The 17,866-nt window shown below is 42.8% G+C and overlaps 2 protein-coding genes across 13 annotated transcripts in view; one reads left to right on the top strand and one right to left on the bottom strand.

Moving 5' to 3' along the window:
• The window catches only part of COQ10B (coenzyme Q10B), a 376,006-nt gene that overhangs the window by 224,555 nt on the left and 133,585 nt on the right, over positions 1–17,866 (bottom strand). The window lies entirely within an intron of this gene.
• BOLL (boule homolog, RNA binding protein) overlaps positions 534–17,866 on the top strand; it is a 35,456-nt gene continuing 18,123 nt past the window's right edge. For 5 of the 12 annotated variants that reach the window (XR_014538679.1, XR_014538680.1, XM_083572303.1 and 2 more), the window contains exons 1-5: positions 3,222–3,937; positions 13,603–13,746; positions 14,370–14,461; positions 16,093–16,147; positions 17,408–17,483. Coding sequence is in view for 8 of the 12 variants with exons in the window: in XM_083572303.1 (XP_083428429.1) it covers positions 3,920–3,937; positions 13,603–13,746; positions 14,370–14,461; positions 16,093–16,147; positions 17,408–17,483 (385 nt within the window). In the remaining 4 variants the exon portion in view is untranslated. Of the gene's footprint in view, positions 744–833; positions 1,005–3,221; positions 3,938–4,340; positions 4,523–13,602; positions 13,747–14,369; positions 14,462–16,092; positions 16,148–17,407; positions 17,484–17,866 lie in introns of those variants that run through there. The other 7 variants (XR_014538681.1, XR_014538682.1, XM_083572306.1 and 4 more) reach the window with 6 other exon arrangements.

Genomic DNA, 17,866 nt, shown 5'->3' with positions numbered 1-17,866 from the left:
GCGGGTGGAGCCTGTGGTCTAAACCACTGAGCCTTTTGGACTTGCCGATCAGAAGGTTGGCGGTTCGAATCCCAGCAACGGAGTGAGCTCCCGTTGCTCTGTTCCAGCTCCTGCCAACCTAGCAGTTCGAAAGCACACCAATGCAAGTAGATAAATAGTTACCGCTGCAGCGGGAAGGTAAATGTCGTTTCTGTGCACTCTGATTTCCATCACGGTGTTCCGTTGCGCCAGAAGTGGTTTAGTCATGCTGGCCACATGACCCGGAAAGCTGTCTGTGGACAAACGCCAGCTCCCTTGGCCTGAAAGCAAGATGAGCGCAGCAACCCCACAGTTGCCTTTGACTGGACTTAACCGTCCAGGGGTCCTTTACCTTTTTTTTATAAGGCACAGTGAGAGAAATATCAGCCACAACACCACAGTGGCATTTTATATATTGTGTTACATGTTCATGATCCAGTTTATCATGAAAACTCTTGCATCACTCCTCTCTACTACCATTCCTGTTGAAGCTTGGCTGTCAGCCAGCCTGGAATCAGGTGTGCGCGTGTGTGATTGTTGGCAAAACGATACCCCGAAAGGGGGAGGAGGAATGCAAGTGTCAGAAAGCAAACAGCACGCAGGAAGGGATCTGCAGCCAGCGGCTAGATGCTGCCACCTTCTGCTGCTCCGGGCTTAGAAATAAGATACTACCCCTGCTATTGCTGTTGGTCAGGCCAAGGTGTAATAATTCTCACTGCGCAGAGGTGAGTAACCCCCCGACTCGACACACTTTGTGGTTTGTGTGTGCAGGAGGATCTATGTAACTCTTGAGAGCTGAGCGTGCGTATTTCAGGACAGCAAGTTTCTCGGAGTGAGTGACAGCAGCAACAGGACAAGGGGAGGTGGCAGAGGTGAGCAGAGAGTCTTCTTTCCCAAGCATGGCAAATAAACGCTGGTCTCTTCTAAGCAGCACTAGGGGCGGAGGCTAAAACTACAGATAAGCAATGCAAGGATAATACAAAACGGTATGGGCATGCGGGAACCGGTGGTGATGATTTTTGGGGCAGGGGTAGGAGGGAGACTAGGAGGAGCCATGGATTGAAGGGGCAGGGTAGGTTTTCAAGGAGGGGACAGAGTTTATGTAATCCTGGGGTGCCAGCTGAGATGTTACAGAAAGTGGCAAAAGGAAGGACCAACAGGTAACAAATGAAGGGGAATAATTAATGTGAACTGTTTAAACTGCACGATGCAATATGAAAATATGGAATTGTATACTTTTTTGGCAGCCAAGAGGTTGAGCTATCTTCCTCCTCAATATTCTCCTGAAAGACTGAAAAATGCTTGGTCTTGAGACCTTAAGATCTCTCCCTATAGGCTAGTCCATAATGGGCGAACACATTCAAATGAATTCTGTAGCTGTAATGGGTGAGGAGGACCAATGTCAGAGCTTTGTGACTGCATGTAAGCTGATTTGTTAGGATGTGTTAGTTGGACCAACGATTAAATAATGCTGGTATGTAATGATTAACATACATAATTGCTGTCTAGCAATACAAGGCCGAAAGAAGAATGTGGGAAATAGGTTCAGCTACAAAATACCCACAGATGTCAGTTTATCAACAGGCCAGGCTTTTACTGGTCCGTATATACCGTATTTTTCGCTCTATAAGATGCACCAGACCACAAGACACACCTAGTTTTTGGAGGAGGAAAACAAGAAAAAAAATATTCTGAATCCCAGAAGCCAGAACAGCAAGAGGGATCGCTGTGCAGTGAAAGCAGCAATCCCTCTTGCTGTTCTGGCTTCTGGGATAGCTGCGCAGCCTGCATTCGCTCCATAAGATCCACACACATTTCCCCTTACTTTTTAGGAGGGAAAAAGTGAGTCTTATAGAGCAAAAAAATAATTTGTTCTTCAAGCCATTTGATAGAAGGGAAGAATATATAAAAAAAAAACCCATTTGTGTCTATGTTTTCATTGTTAGTGCTCACATGTATTTCTAGGAGTAAAGGCTGGCTTGCCTCAGAATGTTGTAAAGTTGTAAAGCTCATGCTATTAAAAAAAAAAGCCAGACTTCCTTCCTTGACCTTTGTGCCACTACCAACGTGCATAGCTATAACCCTAAATTTTTTACTCAGATTAATTTACGGCTGAAAGCATTTAGGGTGAGAGCACACTGGACACACTTGGAGACACTTGTCCTTAAGGTGCCAGGATTGCTGAAGTCAGGAGCTGAAAATCCTGTATATACCGTATTTTTTGCTCTACAAGACTCACTTTTTCCCTCCTAAAAAGTAAGGGGAAATGTGTGTGCGTCTTATGGAGCGAATGCAGGCTGCGCAGCTATCCCAGAAGCCAGAACAGCAAGAGGGATCGCTGCTTTCGCTGCGCAGCGATCTCTCTTGTTGTTCTGGCTTCTGAGATTCAGATTTTTTTTTTATTGTTTTCCTCCTCCAAAAACTAGGTGTGTCTTATGGTCTGGTGCGTCTTATAGAGCGAAAAATACGGTAAATTATGGTAGCATTTGTGTGGAGGCCATTTTTGGGAGAAAGTATGGGCTGCCGAGTGGCAACTAACACAAAATAGTCTTACGGGAGAGATGTGTAGAGATGTATACGATATTAATCCAGAAAGCGGCAGCTAGACTGGTGACTGGGAGTGGCTGCTGGGACCATATAACACCGGTCCTGAGAGATCTGCATTGGCTCCCAGTACGTTTCCAAGCACAATTCAAAGTGTTGGTGCTGACCTTGAAAGCCCTAAACAGCCTTGGCCCAGTATACCTGAAGGAGCATCTCCACCCCCATCGTTCAGCCTGGACAGCTTTGAGGGCCTTCTGGCAATTCCCTCACTGCGAGAAGCCAAGTTAAAGGGAACCAGGCAGAGGGCCTTCTCGGTAGTGGCACCCACCCTGTGGAATGCCTTCCCATCAGATGTCAAAGAAATAAACAACTATCTTACTTTTAGAAGACATCTGAAGGCAGTCCTATTTACGGAAGTTTTTAATGTTTAATGCTGTATTGTTTTTAATATTTGATTGGGAGCCGCCCAGAGGGGCTGGGGAAACTCAGCCAGATGGGTGAGGTATAAATATATTATTATTATTATTATTATTATTATTATTATTATTATTATTATTAAACAACACGGCAGCAAGTATAGGGAAGCCTTGTAACATGTAATGTTTTACGTGTTATGTTTTTATATATGTTGGAAGTGGCTGGGGCAATCCTGTCAGATGGGTGGGGTACAATTATTATTATTAGCGTTAAAAGTTCTGTTCCAATGCATATATACTTGAGAGAAATGCTTGATGCTGCTGTCTGAGTTAGGCCTAAACCAGCCAGGACAATAGTGATAGCATTTCTGATACAGCCATATGGATGTGCTTGTGAATAACTTGAAACTAACAAGGCTTGTACTTTCATATTTGGATTGTATTTGCCTCCGAGGTCTGCTCAGAAACCTGAATGGAAATAAGTGTGTGTGTGAGAGAGAGAGGTTGGAGATGAAATGCTAAATAGGACAAAATGCTAATCTTCAAAGTCGTTCCTCTCTTCCTGCCTAGAGATTACATAGCTCACAACTGGTCATGGATGAAAGCCGAGTCTCTGGGCTTCCAGAAAGTAGGACTTAGGTGGAATTTGGGGGGTCCAGGAGGCCAAAGAAATCTACCGCCCGCCTAACTTTCAGGCTCCGCCCAGTCCCCTAAACACAACCTCAAACCCTTTCCCTCCCGCTTTTACCCCACCTCTCCGCCAAGCCGAGGCTCCCACCACGTGTGGGGAGCGCGAGTTTGCCGCGCCCGCCCGCCCCCCGTTTTGCCCCAACTCCCGCTTCGCCCTGGGGCTGTGTTGAGGGAGAAGAGCTGCGTGCGCGGAACGTGCCCGCCGGGAGACCGCGAAGGCCGCCGTGTAGACGCGCGCGCGAGGGGAAGAGATGGAGCCCGACCCCTCGGTTAGTATTATGGGGGGGGGGGCAGGCCGGCTCTGGGGAGGAAACCGTTGGTTTCCTGAGGAAACCGTTGGGGCAGGTTATCTAAACACAGGGAGGCCGGCGGTTGCGGCCGGGCAGCTCCGACGGCGGCAAAAAAAGGCGTTTTATTAGGCGGTGGCGTTATTTTGTGGGAGTGGGCGAGCGTGAGGCGGGTAAGAGAGAGGGCGCGAAATCTCCTCAGAAGCCTCGACGGCGGTTTCCCGCCAAAACCGGCGAGCGAGGCCCATAACGCTCCCGCTCCCTCCCTCCTCGCTTTAGGTCACGAGACAGGCGTTGGCCACGCCCTCCCTCCGTCAGCACGAGCCCCTTCCCGCTTTTATCCTTCATCCTAAGATCTAGCCCCGGCCAACCGCCGTGCTCGCGCCAGCTGCTTTTCTCTCCCAGAGCTAGCGCTCCTTTTGCGCGTGCGCCCTAACGGCGGGAGAAGGGCGGTTGGAGCTGGGGGGGGGGTGGAGGGGGAGCGAGGTTCTGTCCCGCCGATAGATGCGGCGAAAAAGCCGAGGAAAAGTCCGTGCCAGGCGCTCCTAATTCCCCGTCATTCCTTCTGTAAGTGCTTCCTTCTCTCCGCCCGCCACTTTTCGACGCCCTTCTGGCACTCATTGTGTCAGCCTTTCCCGCTTTGCCCCCGTCCCCTTTTTAGCTTCTAAAACAGTGTTTCCAAACAGCTGTTTTTGGACTGCAACTCCCATCATCCCTAGCTAGCAAAACCAGTGGCGTAGCGTGGGTTGTCAGCACTCGGGGCAAGGCAAGTAATTTGCGCCCCCTAACCCGTGGATTTGCGCCCCCTAACCCGTGGATTTACGCCCCCTAACCCTAACCCCCAGATGTTGTGCCTGGTGCGGCCGGCCCCCCCTGCACCCCCCACGCTACGCCACTGGTCAGGCGCGGTCTTGCTAGATAGACGCGGGTGGCGCTGTGGGTTAAACCACAGAGCCTAGGGCTTGCCGATCAGAAGGTCGGCGGTTCGAATCCCCGCGACGGGGTGAGCTCCCGTTGCTCGGTCCCTGCTCCTGCCAACCTAGCAGTTCAAAAGCACGTCAAAGTGCAAGTAGATAAATAGGTACCGCTCCGGCGGGAAGGTAAACGGCGTTTCCGTGCGCTGCTCTGGTTTGCCAGAAGTGGCTTCAGTCTGGCCACATGACCCGGAAGCATAGCTGTCAACATTTCCCTTTTTTTTAAGGGAAATTCCCTTATTCCGAATAGGATTCCTCGCAAGAAAAGGGAAAAGTTGACAGCTGTGCCTGGAAGCTGTATGCCGGCTCCCTTGGCCAATAAAGTGAGATGAGCGCTGCAACCCCAGAATCGGTCACAAACTGGACCTAATGGTCAGGAGTCCCTTTGGACTACAACTCCCATCATCCCTAGCTAGCAAGACCAGTGGTCAGGCGCAAGGGCCTAGCCAGGCTTTCATGTAAGGGGGAGGCAGAACCTCAGTTAAGTATTTGTTATTGATTTACTTCATTTGGGGGGCAGCTGCCCCCCATTGGCTCCACCCATGATAATGGGAATTTGGTAGTCCAAACATAGCTGGAGACCCAAGTTTGGGAAATACTGTGGACTCTAGAACAAGAGAGAGAAAGAGAGATAATAAAATTAAGGGAGAGCATCCGCTTTCTAGTAAATAATCCCGCGAAGAACTTGGCAGTGCCAAGTTGGTAACTTAACTGCGGCACTAAGGAGTTTATTAGAGATGCCTCTTTCTCATTTGGTGGGTGTGTTTCACACGTGGTGTAGGGTTTCGGATCTGCATTTGGCGATTTGAATATAAAAATGAGAAGTCTGATTGCAGAGTTATTTGCTAACGCCAGATGAAAAGGCGGAGTTCCTCTCGGTACTTCCAACTCGTGACATCTTTTGGCCTACTTTTGGTTTGTTAGTTTTCAATCAGTTATGTACATGGAGTCTCGCAGTCCTTTTTACAAAGTGTTATTGATTTATTGAATTTATATACCGCCCTATACCTGGAAGTCTCAGGGCAGTTCACAGAAAAGATCATAATATATAAAACCAAAATAAAAACAGTAACCCAATAACATCCCCCAATGTGTTGGGGTGGGGAATACAAACACGGATTTTAATGAGTATACAATATGACAAAATGCAGAAGTAGTAAACAAAATATCCTGGGTGATTTTTTAAAATGGCTTCATCTGGAGCTGCAAATGTAACCGAAACTGCACCAGTAATCTTCCCTGGGTATATGAGGTGGGGTGCTACAATAGAAAAGGCACTATCCTGGGTCAATCCCATATACACACAGAAAGGTTTCTGATGAGGATCTTAATAGCTCGGCAGGTTCAGATGGGAAAATGCAGTACTTAACCCAGCAAGGATGGAGTTCCATGTATATTGAACATACTGAAAACCCTTGTTTTCTTGGTACCTCTACATATCCAAAAGAATCATTTTTGGTAACACATATGCCATGAAGAAAATGCCTCAAAATCATTATTTGTTTTATGAAGAGTGTCTCTATTTCTAGAGAACTTGATATTTTGGTTAGATTGAAGAGGTGAGGGGTGTTGTCTCTGTTATTTGCTGGATTGAATGAAATATCAGGACAGTTCCTTTGCCGCTACCCCTCTGCTCCAATCGCAAGTAGAGGACAGCAACTTGTTGCATTGCTCTTTGAGAATGCTTGGAATGCCTCATAGGTATTTCATACCTGATGGGACAATCTGCCACCCTTTTTTCCAGTTTGAGGCTTGGGAATAGGCAAGGGCTTGTCACATGCAGTATGTCAAGCAAAACTGTGCATCCCATTTTCTTTATACGTGTGGAGACTTAGCATATGTGCAAAAACATGCAGAGTTCAATATGTTCAACAGATGTGGAAATCCATCATGGGTTATCTCATGGGTAAAGCTTGCTATTGCTAAAACTAAATTTGTAAGTACTGTACAGTGGTACCTCGGGTTACAGACGCTTCAGGTTACGCGATTTCGGGTTGTGCAGTGCGCCGAACCCAGAAGTACCAGAACGGGTTACTTCCAGGTTTTGGCGCATGCACAGAAGCGCTATATCATGCTTTGCACATGTGCAGAAGCGCCGAATCACGACCCGCATGTGCGCAGAAGCGGTGCTGTGGGTTGCGAATGTGCCTCCCGCACGGATCACATTCGCAACCCGAGGATCCACTGTAAATGTAATGCCAGGAACAGATTCAGGCCCAAACAATATGCTACTCACAAACACCTTTAGAAAAGGAGCTGTTTTGGAGTGGAACTTACCGGTAACCTCTTCCTTCCCGCCCTCTGTTTCACTTCTCCAAATTGCCATGCATGTTTTGAGAAGTCACCAGGGTTCAAGCAGTTGCAGTTGAGGCCTCAATATGTATGTTCAGTGTTATGGCTAGAAGAAAGGAGGAAGGTTTTAGAACCTTTGAAATCCACATATTCATTAAATCCATTTATTCAGCAGTAGGTCCCACTGGAGGTTTCTCACTAGGACATAAGTTTAGGATTGTAGTACTAGGTAGGTAAACAGAAACCCCAGCCTGATAGAAAGGACAGCCAATTTTATTGTATTATATTTTTCTTACTTAAATCTTCAAGAAATTACTGGCTTAAAATAATGCTCTGCATTGCCTTACTTGAAATTCTGCCTTCTTATCTGCATTACCTTGTATTATTTTGTATTTTTGAATTAAATTAGTTCTTTATAATAGCACTTCATCCTTGTGTTCTGAATTAAATGCTCATTGCCTTAGGCTTCTTCCTCTCACCCTGTCATCTAATGATTGCTGTTATGCAGACAGTAAAGATGTGCTATGAATTTGTGTATTCCCATTGCATTTTTAAGTGTTTATCATCACAACCAAAATACAGATAAGTAATATACAGGAGCAGATTGCAGTCTTGAATTACCATAATGGGAGTACGGTAATGTTTTGTGTTGCAGTTAGAAATTATGCTGTGGGCAGAACTTCAGTGCTGAAACTGAAAATACAGTATTAATGTTTTTCTCTTAATGGCCTATATGCACGTAAACATATGTAGTAAAAGATTTCATTGTTAATAACATTAGAAGAAAGGACATGATTTTGTCTATTATGAGATCTCTGGTTGTGTAGGCAGCAACTATTTTAGGCGCTGACGTGCGGGTTCTTTTTGCCCTGGGAGAGGACCAAATCGGGGCTGGGCATGCTTATGAAGGGTATGGGGAGTGGGAATGGAACCCCCAGGCGAAATAGTCTCTGCCTGTACAGTGGACCCTCCTGATACGAACTTAATTGGTTCCTGGGGTCCGTACATACCCCCAAAAGTCTGCATCTAGAGGCGCTGCTTTTGCACACGTGCACGGCGCGATAGAGCGCTTCTGTGCATGCACAAAGTGCGCAGGGCGCTTCTGCGCATGCGCGCGCAGCGAAAGCAGAAGTATACACTTCTGGGTTTACCACATTCACAACCCAAAAGTTACGTTACCTGAAGGTAACATAACCCGAGGGTCCACAGTACTTCCTTTTACATAACCTTGCTTTGTGCTCTTAAGTTATTGTGGGGAAAAGAGCACTAACTTTATAATTTTACTGGATAAAATAGATGAAAGCTACTCTGAGGTTCTTTTGGTTCTGATTAGTTTGATATGGTCTGTGTGCTTAACTGATTAGCTATTGAAAACTCCATTTTTAAACCAGAAAATACACTTTAAAAATGTCAGAATTCTTCCATGGAAAAGCTCCAGCCAATATCTCAAAAAAGAGTCTCGGTTTTTCACAAGCTGCAGTAGATTTTAAGAGGGCCACAGGTGGCGTTGTGGTCTAAACCACTGAGCCTCTTGGGCTTGCCATTTGTAAGGTCAGCAGTTCAAATCCCTGTGACGGGGTGAGCTCCAGTTGCTTTGTCCCAGCTCCTGCCAATCTAGCAGTTCAAAAGCATACCAGCATGAGTAGATACCGTATTTTTCGCTCCATAGGGCGCACCTAGTTTTCAGAGGGGGAAATCAAGGGGGGAAATATGATTCCCCTCCCCAAGCTCTGGGAGCAGCGGACAGGCTGCATGCAGCCTGTGCACTTCTCCCAGACCTTCTCCCTGCTATTGCGGGAAGTGGGGGAATTCCCCCATCTCCCGCAAAAGCCCACAGGAGGGAGAAGGGACTGACTCGGCCAGTCAGTCCCTTCTCCCTCCTTGGGGAAAAGCCCCCAAGAGCGGTGCGCTTTTTAAAGACTGCGCGGCTCCTGCGGGCTAAAGCTAAAGCGCTGCTTTCCCCCACCTCCAGCCTCAAAACCAGGTAGGGGAGTAGCGCAAAGGCATCACTCACCTTCCCGCTGCCCCCGGAGCCTGTGGGGCTGGCAGTGGGGGGAAGCGCTGCTTTCCCCCACCGCCAGCCTCAAAGACCAGACTCTCCTGGCTTCAGTGAAAGCAACGCGAAACCTCCGGAGCACAGGCTTCTGAGGCTTCGCGTTGCTATCGCTGAAGCCAGGGAGACTGCATTCGCTCCATAGGACGCACACACATTTCCCCTTAATTTTTGGAGGGGAAAAAGTGCGTCCTATAGAGCGAAAAATACAGTAAATAGGTGGTGCTTTGGTGGGAAGATAAACAGCTTTTCCGTGCAATCTGGCACTCGTCACAGTGTTCCGTGTGCCAGAAGCTGTTTAGTCATGCTGGCCACATGACCCTGAAAAGCTGTCTGTAGACAAACACTGGCTTCCTTGGCCTGAAAGTGGAGAGGAGCGCTGCACCCCATAATCGAATTCAACTGGACTTAACCGTCCAGGGATCCTTTACCTTTTCCCTCTAGATTTTTAAATGCTTTTTTATGAAAAATTGTTTATAAATCATGGTGAGGAAATATAGGCTAAAGAGTTGTGTTCTTCAATTATAGTTTATTAATATCTTTTAACTATTTCCTTTTAATAACTTTTAACCCCTCAATTGACATGTCAGTGTATTTTTCTTTTCCAAATTGTTTTTTTCTTTTTCAACAGACTCAGGAAGGACCTTGTCGTGGTTCTGTTGCTCATAGCAGACTGTGCTATGCTAACGCTTCCTGTGCATTCCTAGATACTACGCTATGAACAATTATGACAATTTTTTTCTGGATGAGAAGCTGAAGTTTGGAATTTATTGGCTGAATATTAGGGACACTGTGATAATGTATTTTTTGTTATTGTTTGATGGTTAACAGCAGTCAAACTTTATCTCATGTTGTTCATTGTCATTCTGTGCCTTCAATCTGGAGCAAAAGGAGAGAAAATTATTATTATTTTAAACAATGATGTTTTTTAATTATTAAGCAGAGGTTTGGGTTTAGAAATGGTTAAAATAGGTATAGTGAAATTTTTCTTCCAGCTCTTCATTTATTTTTGATGGGTATCCATTATCATGATCCTTGTTGGCGGCGAGGGTTGTATATACGTATACAAATACACAAACAGTATATACTGCAGGAATATATATTTATGAAGTTGAAATGGCACCATTTAGAAAATCTTTGTGGAACACCAGTGCCCCCCTGGTTGGGAATCACCCAGAATTGCCAATGAGACCTGAGCATGCTCAGTGGTAATGTAATGCTGACTGGCTGTTGGGAAGGATGGAATGGAGTGCCCTATAGGAGGGTATGGCAGGGTGTCTGAAATCCTGAACACGAGCACTCAATTTTACAACATTTTCTTGCAGGTTACACTTGTTTCAGTCTATTCAAAAACAGTTGTTACAAAGCTTTAAGGCCATGATTTTTACAACAGAATTTTGTTCGGATTTTATACACCATTCCCATTCTCTGCTAATTTCATGTTCATGTAGTGGGAATATTTTGCAGGAATATTTTGAAGAATATAATTTCTGTTGTGAAGACTAATTTTTTAAAAATGAACTAGAGAATGTTTTGTACAATATAATTGTGGGTTTTTTCCTATGCAAATATCAGTCTTTTCCTGGTTAGTGTTAGCAGTAGTGCCATATGGTCTTGCCCGGCATAACCATAGTTCCTACTGGTTTTAGTTTCTAGCTTATAAACTAATAATGGTGTACCTTTTCCTTATGATTCAACTAGTACAGAAATAATGCTAACTAGGGAAGAAGGAGTGGGTTTTTTAGTTAATTTTTGATATTTTTCAACATAGGATACAGTAAAAACTGAATCAATCTAAAGAAAGAAGTAACAAACCAAGAAAAAGAGAGAAAGAGAAAGCTTTCCCCTGTTCCCTCAGTCTCAAACCCTGAGAGAGTCTCTCTGGCTTACCTCACATCCAGGTCCCTTCATCTTATGTCCATCACCTTCCTCTGTGTATCTTCATTTATCTCAAATATACTTATTCAAAGAACAAAACATACATGTAAATAGGGTTAACAGAGAGAGTTAAAAGTCATAAAGTAAAAGTAAAGGGACCTCTGACCATTAGGTCCAATCGTGAATGACTCTGGGGTTGCGGCGCTCATCTCACTTTATTGGCCAAGGGAGCTGACGTACAGCCTGTGGCCAGCATGACTAAGCCGCTTCTGGCGAACCAGAGCAGCACACGGAAACGTCGTTTACCTTCCCGCCGGAGTGGTACCTATTCATCTACTTGCACTTTGACGTGCTTTCGAACTGCTAGGTTGGCAGGAGCAGGGACCGAGCAACGGGAGCTCACCCCGTCGCGGGGATTCAAACCGCTGACCTTCTGATTGGCAAGTCCTAGGCTCTGTGGTTTAACCCACAGCACCACCAGCGTCCTGAAAAGTCATAGAAAAAGCAAGATATTTAAAAAATAAAAATAAAGAGAGTCTTCCGATTCTCTGTCTACCAATTGTGTATATGACAATTATTCAAAATATTTAAAGTATGCACTTCAGAGCAAATTCTAGCTGAATTAATAACCAACTTTTTCTCATTCTGCTAGATGTTATTTCTCACCCTCCCAGGCACCTTGAATTCACATTTTTTCACTCATGAAGTCCAATATAGCACTTCAATTATTACCTTCTAGTGTCCAAAATAATCTCAGAAAGTAAATTTTAGTCACCCTGATTTTGCAGTCAGCAGGATTTCATTTGAACTGGGTCATGGATCTGTAACCAAAAGTTCTCTTCCTTTGAAAGAAGGAACTTCTTCCATCAAAAAGTTTGCAGAGGGTAGAAAAATGGGATTCTGCTGCACCAAATCGCCAATTTTAAATTGTCCTGCAAGCCACACATAAAGAATGGGAATGTCTACTTGCTTGTTCTGCTAATTTAAATTTTGGAAGAAGCTCTTTTAAAAGATCGCATAGTTTGCAAACCTACACAAATTTAGCTCTAAGTACCACTAAATTCAATCGGACTGAGTGGACATATACAGGATTGCACTGTTAATCAGGTGTGATGTCTTTTTTGCACACATGTATGTTCCCAGCCTCTTTCATACATGTCCCATCTCATCATGCAAGTTGTAAGACTGTAGTCCTGTAGTCACACTTATCTGGGAGTAAATCTTTGAGAGTAACACTGGGTTTTCCAAAATAAATATGCATAGGACTGCACTGTAAATGGCATAGAGAAAGAGGTAAGTTGTCTCCTTTTCATAACTATGAAAGGATCAATCTGCCAAGCTGAAATTCATCTCAGTTTCTTATTTTTCTGATACAGTACTAAGTTCAGTTCTCCACCTTAAGCTGTTGGAGTCAAGGATCCTTGGGGCAAGGAGAGAGTAATTAGGGATGTAGGAAGTGCTTTCTCTTGGTTCATAATTCTCCATGGCTCTTAGCTTCAAAGGGATTAGAACCTTTAAAAACTTGTAGAGTTGGCATGCATCATGCGACACGACCCCCCCCCCCCCCCGATACCATAAACAGTTAAGGAGTATGTATATCTCAATTTTCCCATCTTGTTTTCCTCCCCCTTAGTTTTTCTTCAACTGACACCCTAAATATTCTGTTTCATGGAGGATGGATGGTCCTTGTTGGGTCATTTAAGGGCCCCCCCTTCTCCTCACCCTTTTAATTTACAAACAAATTAAAAGGGTGTGCCCCACATAAGCTGTGAGTACCCTGGTTTCACTATTCCAGTGAGAGGCCTGAGACCAAGTTTGCTATTGGATATAGCATGATTATGATAAGCAAAAACTTTGTCCTTTTCATTTTTTATTTGATTTGTATTGTATGAACCTTTTGAATTTTTTAATAAACCGTATTACTTTGCATGTGCATAAAGGGTGGGATATAAACACATTAGTAAAATACTTAAACATTCCGGTCTACAAGTGAATTGGGTGTGTGTGGAAAGGTTTCAGCTTGTTTTTATTTCTTGATAATTAAAATAAAACATCAGAATTAAAAATCATAAGAACATTAAATATTATCTACCATTCTCTTGTTGCTTTCAGAATGAATTTATTATGATTTCTAAACATAACTAGGTGCAACAGGTGAAGAAAAGGTAGTGTGTACCAGGTTGAAACCATTTATATGAAAGCAAATTCTATTAAAATCAATGGAATATACTTTGAAGCAAATATTCAGTGAACTAACTAGCTTATATGTACCGGTATATAGAATTCAGCTGTCAATCTTAGATTTAGTGTATGTGGCATCCTGAATGAAGATACTACCGAAGGTAGCTTAGTACATCAAAAATTAAATAATAGCTGTGATTTGTCTTTTTAGCATTTCAATTTTTTTGTGTTGAAAATAAATCTTAACAAGACTATATTCTCTTAAACAGCAAACTACAAATCAGATGCAAACTGATTCTCTGTCTCCGTCTCCTAACACTGTGTCGCCAGTGCCTTTAAATAACCCCACAAGTGCCCCAAGATTTGGAACAGTCATTCCTAATCGCATCTTTGTTGGAGGAATCGATTTTAAGGTATTTTTTTTTCTGATCTTGGTTCCTTAGCAATACAATCATTTTTTTTCCACTTCTGTCTTAATAGGTTGCTTATATCATTTGTTGTATAGTTTTATGTGTATAAATGTAGAAATTAGGCTCTAATTTTATGTATTTGTTGGACAGGTATAGTGCTACTGCACAAGAATTTCAAGATACAAACACCAACCAGTGAGAAAATACTGGATTTGTTCACTTTGCTTGTCCTTCTCATCTCTAGTAAACTGTTACTTAATAGAAAAGAAAAGGAGAAAGAGTTGTAATTTTGGGCCTGGTAGAGCCTAGAAAGTTTTTAGCCCAAATCCTCTTCCAACAGTGGTTCTAAGGGGGCAGGAACTTCTACTTAACCTCTACTTGAAAGGTTGCCTTTAAGGCCAGTAGACTAAAAAATAGTATTCAAATTATGATTTTTGAAAATTGAATTTAAAAAGACAACAGATATGATTCAGTTAGTGGAATTGTTGATACAGAATGGTGTGATCAATATTAATGTGATTTAAAAAATAAAACATCCCATAAAGGAAATCAAAGTTAAATGATGATTTTAAGTACATTTATAGCAATGATTTGATGATGTAATCATTTTCTTTTTCTTTTACTAGACTAATGAGAATGACCTAAGGAAGTTTTTTTCCCAGTATGGCTGCGTCAAAGAAGTAAAAATAGTAAATGACAGAGCTGGAGTATCAAAGGGGTTAGTACAATAAACCATTTGTTGATCAAGTAGAAATAATACTAGTTCATGCAATGCATGCAGGAAAAAAAGCCTTATTACATAATTAACAAGACATGAGCACCTTAAAACTACAACCCCATACGCACTTAACTTGGATTAAGTCTCATTAAACGTAGTAGGGCTTGCTTTTGGGTAGATGACTTGCATAGGATTGTACTCATAGTTAAAAATCAACATTTTTTCCCTACAGTGGAGGAGGATATCCTCGTCTGAGTTGCTCCTCCTGCTCACTCCAGAAGGCAGAACTATGCAGTCATAGTCATTCATGGTACATTCAGGTCCTGGAAGGAAAGTACCAGCTCTTTTACAAAAAGTTAAAAGTTTACAAAGAGTTACAAAAAGTTTCCTATTTAGAGGTAATTAGTATATATCAGTTTACGCTATGATTTTCCAAACCATAGGAACAAAAGGCAAGATGGCATTTCATGTTTTCACAGACTAGGGTACTGTGGTTGACTATCTCACAACCACAGGCTTCTCCCCTTGTGGAAGTTCTAAGGGAGACTCTGCCCACTGCCCCGCATGCTCTGCTTGAATTCTCTGCTCTAGCCTCCCTCTTTTTCAAAAGCCCACACTCCCCATCCCCAATTGGACTGCACAGGTACAGTGATGGGTAAGAGGCCGCATGCATTCGGAAGTAATTCTGCTGTCAGATCTTGGTTGGGAGTGGTGCCAATTGAGGCTTGCAGGTAACTGAAGGTGGGTGGGAGTTTGCTTCCCCACTCTAAAGGTGAGCTAGCCAAATATGGGCCAACAGGCCCCACCTCCAGGGTGGAAAATCCAACAGGTTGGTGCAAGACTTCTTATTTTCACCACCACCACATCCACGTTCTCCTTCAGCTCTTGCTACTGTCCTGAGGTCCTGGTGCTCCTCACTGCTCTGAACTGATAGACCAAAATGCCATAGGCATTGCATTTCCATCTCACACAGAGTGCTGAAGGAAAGCTGCTCCTCCCTCCACTTCCATTCAGCCCGACCTGCCATGGGATATGCCGCTACTTCTGTCAGTCAAGTCTTCCCAGTTCACAATGTGGCAACAATCTAGTGAAAATAAAGTATAGAGAGTATACATACATACAGGCAAGCAAGCATGTAGACAGACTTCTGGTTCATTATGTTAACTATACATATAAACATTTCTGTCAGTTACCGTTTTATGTATGTCATCTTGGTTTAATCCATTCATTCACAAACTTGAATATGTAACAAATGCTGAAATTAACCCATAATAAGGTGTTGCGCATTGATAGAACAGATTAAAATAGGAAACTTTAATGACTAGTTTTAAGTAGAATAGTTTAAACTAAGTTTAAACCGTGGTAAAAAGCCACCATCCTGGTAAAGGCCATGAGAACTCTAATTTGTTTTGGGGAAGCCAGCCAAAAGATTATGTTTAATGGATTTCAAAATCTGGCTTTGTTTGATATGGTACATATACTGATCCATAGTGCTCAAGTCAGTCAGTGGTTCTTCCTCATTTTATGTGATATTAGCAGAGGCATTCATTTTATGCATGTCAAGCAGCAGCTCTTGTTTGGGAAGGTTGCAAATATAGTATATGCTAAGAAAAACATGCTGTTTTACTTAGGTATGGTTTCATCACATTTGAAACTCAGGAAGACGCTCAGAAAATACTACAAGAGGTAAACATGATTTCATTAAAAATTATATATTTGTGCACAGATAGGAACTGGTAATACCAAGTAACATTTGTTTATGGTATGGTAGTGGGGAGTGCCTGGTGCTGCCCACAAACCAAAAAATATTGTGATTTTTAAATGGATAATGTCGTTTGTGAGTTTGTGAGTTTGGACCTGCCACACCAAAAATCGAGTGAAGTTAATCCAAAGTCTTGTTTTGGTCCACTGCCTTGATTCCAAATGGTGCCTGGCATTCCAACGACAACAATCGCTTCCACCCCCACCTCAAAAAGTTTCATGCCAAGTTTGGGAACAATATTTTGAGAGGTGTCCAGACGTATAGAGTACAAACAGATGCACAGAAAAAATGAACTACTTTGTAAAATAATGTGGTACGTTAGACATGGGGACCTGCAAAAACAGTTTGTACTCTTATTATTTATTGGTTCATTTGTTTAGTTTATAATTTCACTCTTCACCCAATATTTGTAACACAAGAGTAAAAGCATTGAATACAAAACATAAAACAGATAAACATTACCAAAGTATATATAAACAGCAACTGTCAAAATTACTGGCATATTAACTCAACCACTATCTGAAGGCTTGGACAAGGAGGTACATCTTCAACCGCTGTGGAAAGGTAAACTATTTCAATGCCAGATTTACTTCAGAAAGGAGGTGATTCCAAAGATAAGGTCCTACTACTGAGAAGGTCCCATTTTGTGGTACCTCAGGGAGGCTTGCCCGGCTTTCTTCATTACATATCTTTAGGTGCTAGGCCAAAACATTCTTCTTCTCCCAGGCCTTTGGCTAATTTAGCAATGCATGGGAGGTATTGTTTTTTGTTTGTGGCTATGGTTAGTTATAGTTATAAAAGTTATAAAATTTATAATAGTTATCAAAGTTTTATGGATCAAAATATTATGCATTTAAATCCACTTGAGATGGTTTTATTTATTTTTTAATCCACTCTGTTTGATTCAATCCTTATGATCACTGTAGTTAGTTATAAAGCGCAGTTGAATACATTATTTAAACAAATACTTGTCCAGTTCAAAAGAGTCTTGCTCACCATTTGGCACAAAACAAAGGACTGAGTTCACAAGACATTTCCATTAAGATTTGAGGTGAACTGAAGGTATCTGTAAAACGTGTTGTTGAGATGTTATTGGGATGTTTGAGACATTCATTATTTGAATACATTTGAAAAATAAACTATTAAGGTAAATAATTGTATGTATTTTCTTTGCTTTGGCTTAGGCTGAAAAACTAAATTATAAGGATAAAAAACTGAATATTGGTCCAGCAATAAGAAAACAACAAGTAGGGATTCCTCGTATGTATTTGCTTGCTTGCTTGCTTCCTACCCCCTACCCCCATCTTTTGCGGGTGTTTTGGAAAAATCTTGGGCTATGCCAGTGCTGTGAAGAATTATTTAGGCTACAATCCTATACACACACACTTGGGAGTAAATTTCTTTGAACTCAGTAGTATTTACTTTTGAGTAGACATGCATAGGATTGTACTGTTACTGTTCTATTTGCCTACTAGTGAGTGTTAATATTCTCTTAGCAAGATTACCGTATTTTTCGCTCTATAGGACACACCCAACCTTGTTTTAGAGGGGGAGAACAAGAAAAAAAATATCTCCCCCTCTCTGCTCAGCGCTCCTTCAGCAAAGTGGCAGGAGAAACGGATCCCCTTCCATTTCTCCTCCCG

This window comes from Podarcis filfolensis (assembly GCF_964270895.1).
Source record: "Podarcis filfolensis genome assembly, chromosome: 1".
Classification (NCBI taxonomy): domain Eukaryota; kingdom Metazoa; phylum Chordata; class Lepidosauria; order Squamata; family Lacertidae; genus Podarcis; species Podarcis filfolensis.
This window is presented reverse-complemented; position numbering and strand designations above follow the sequence as displayed.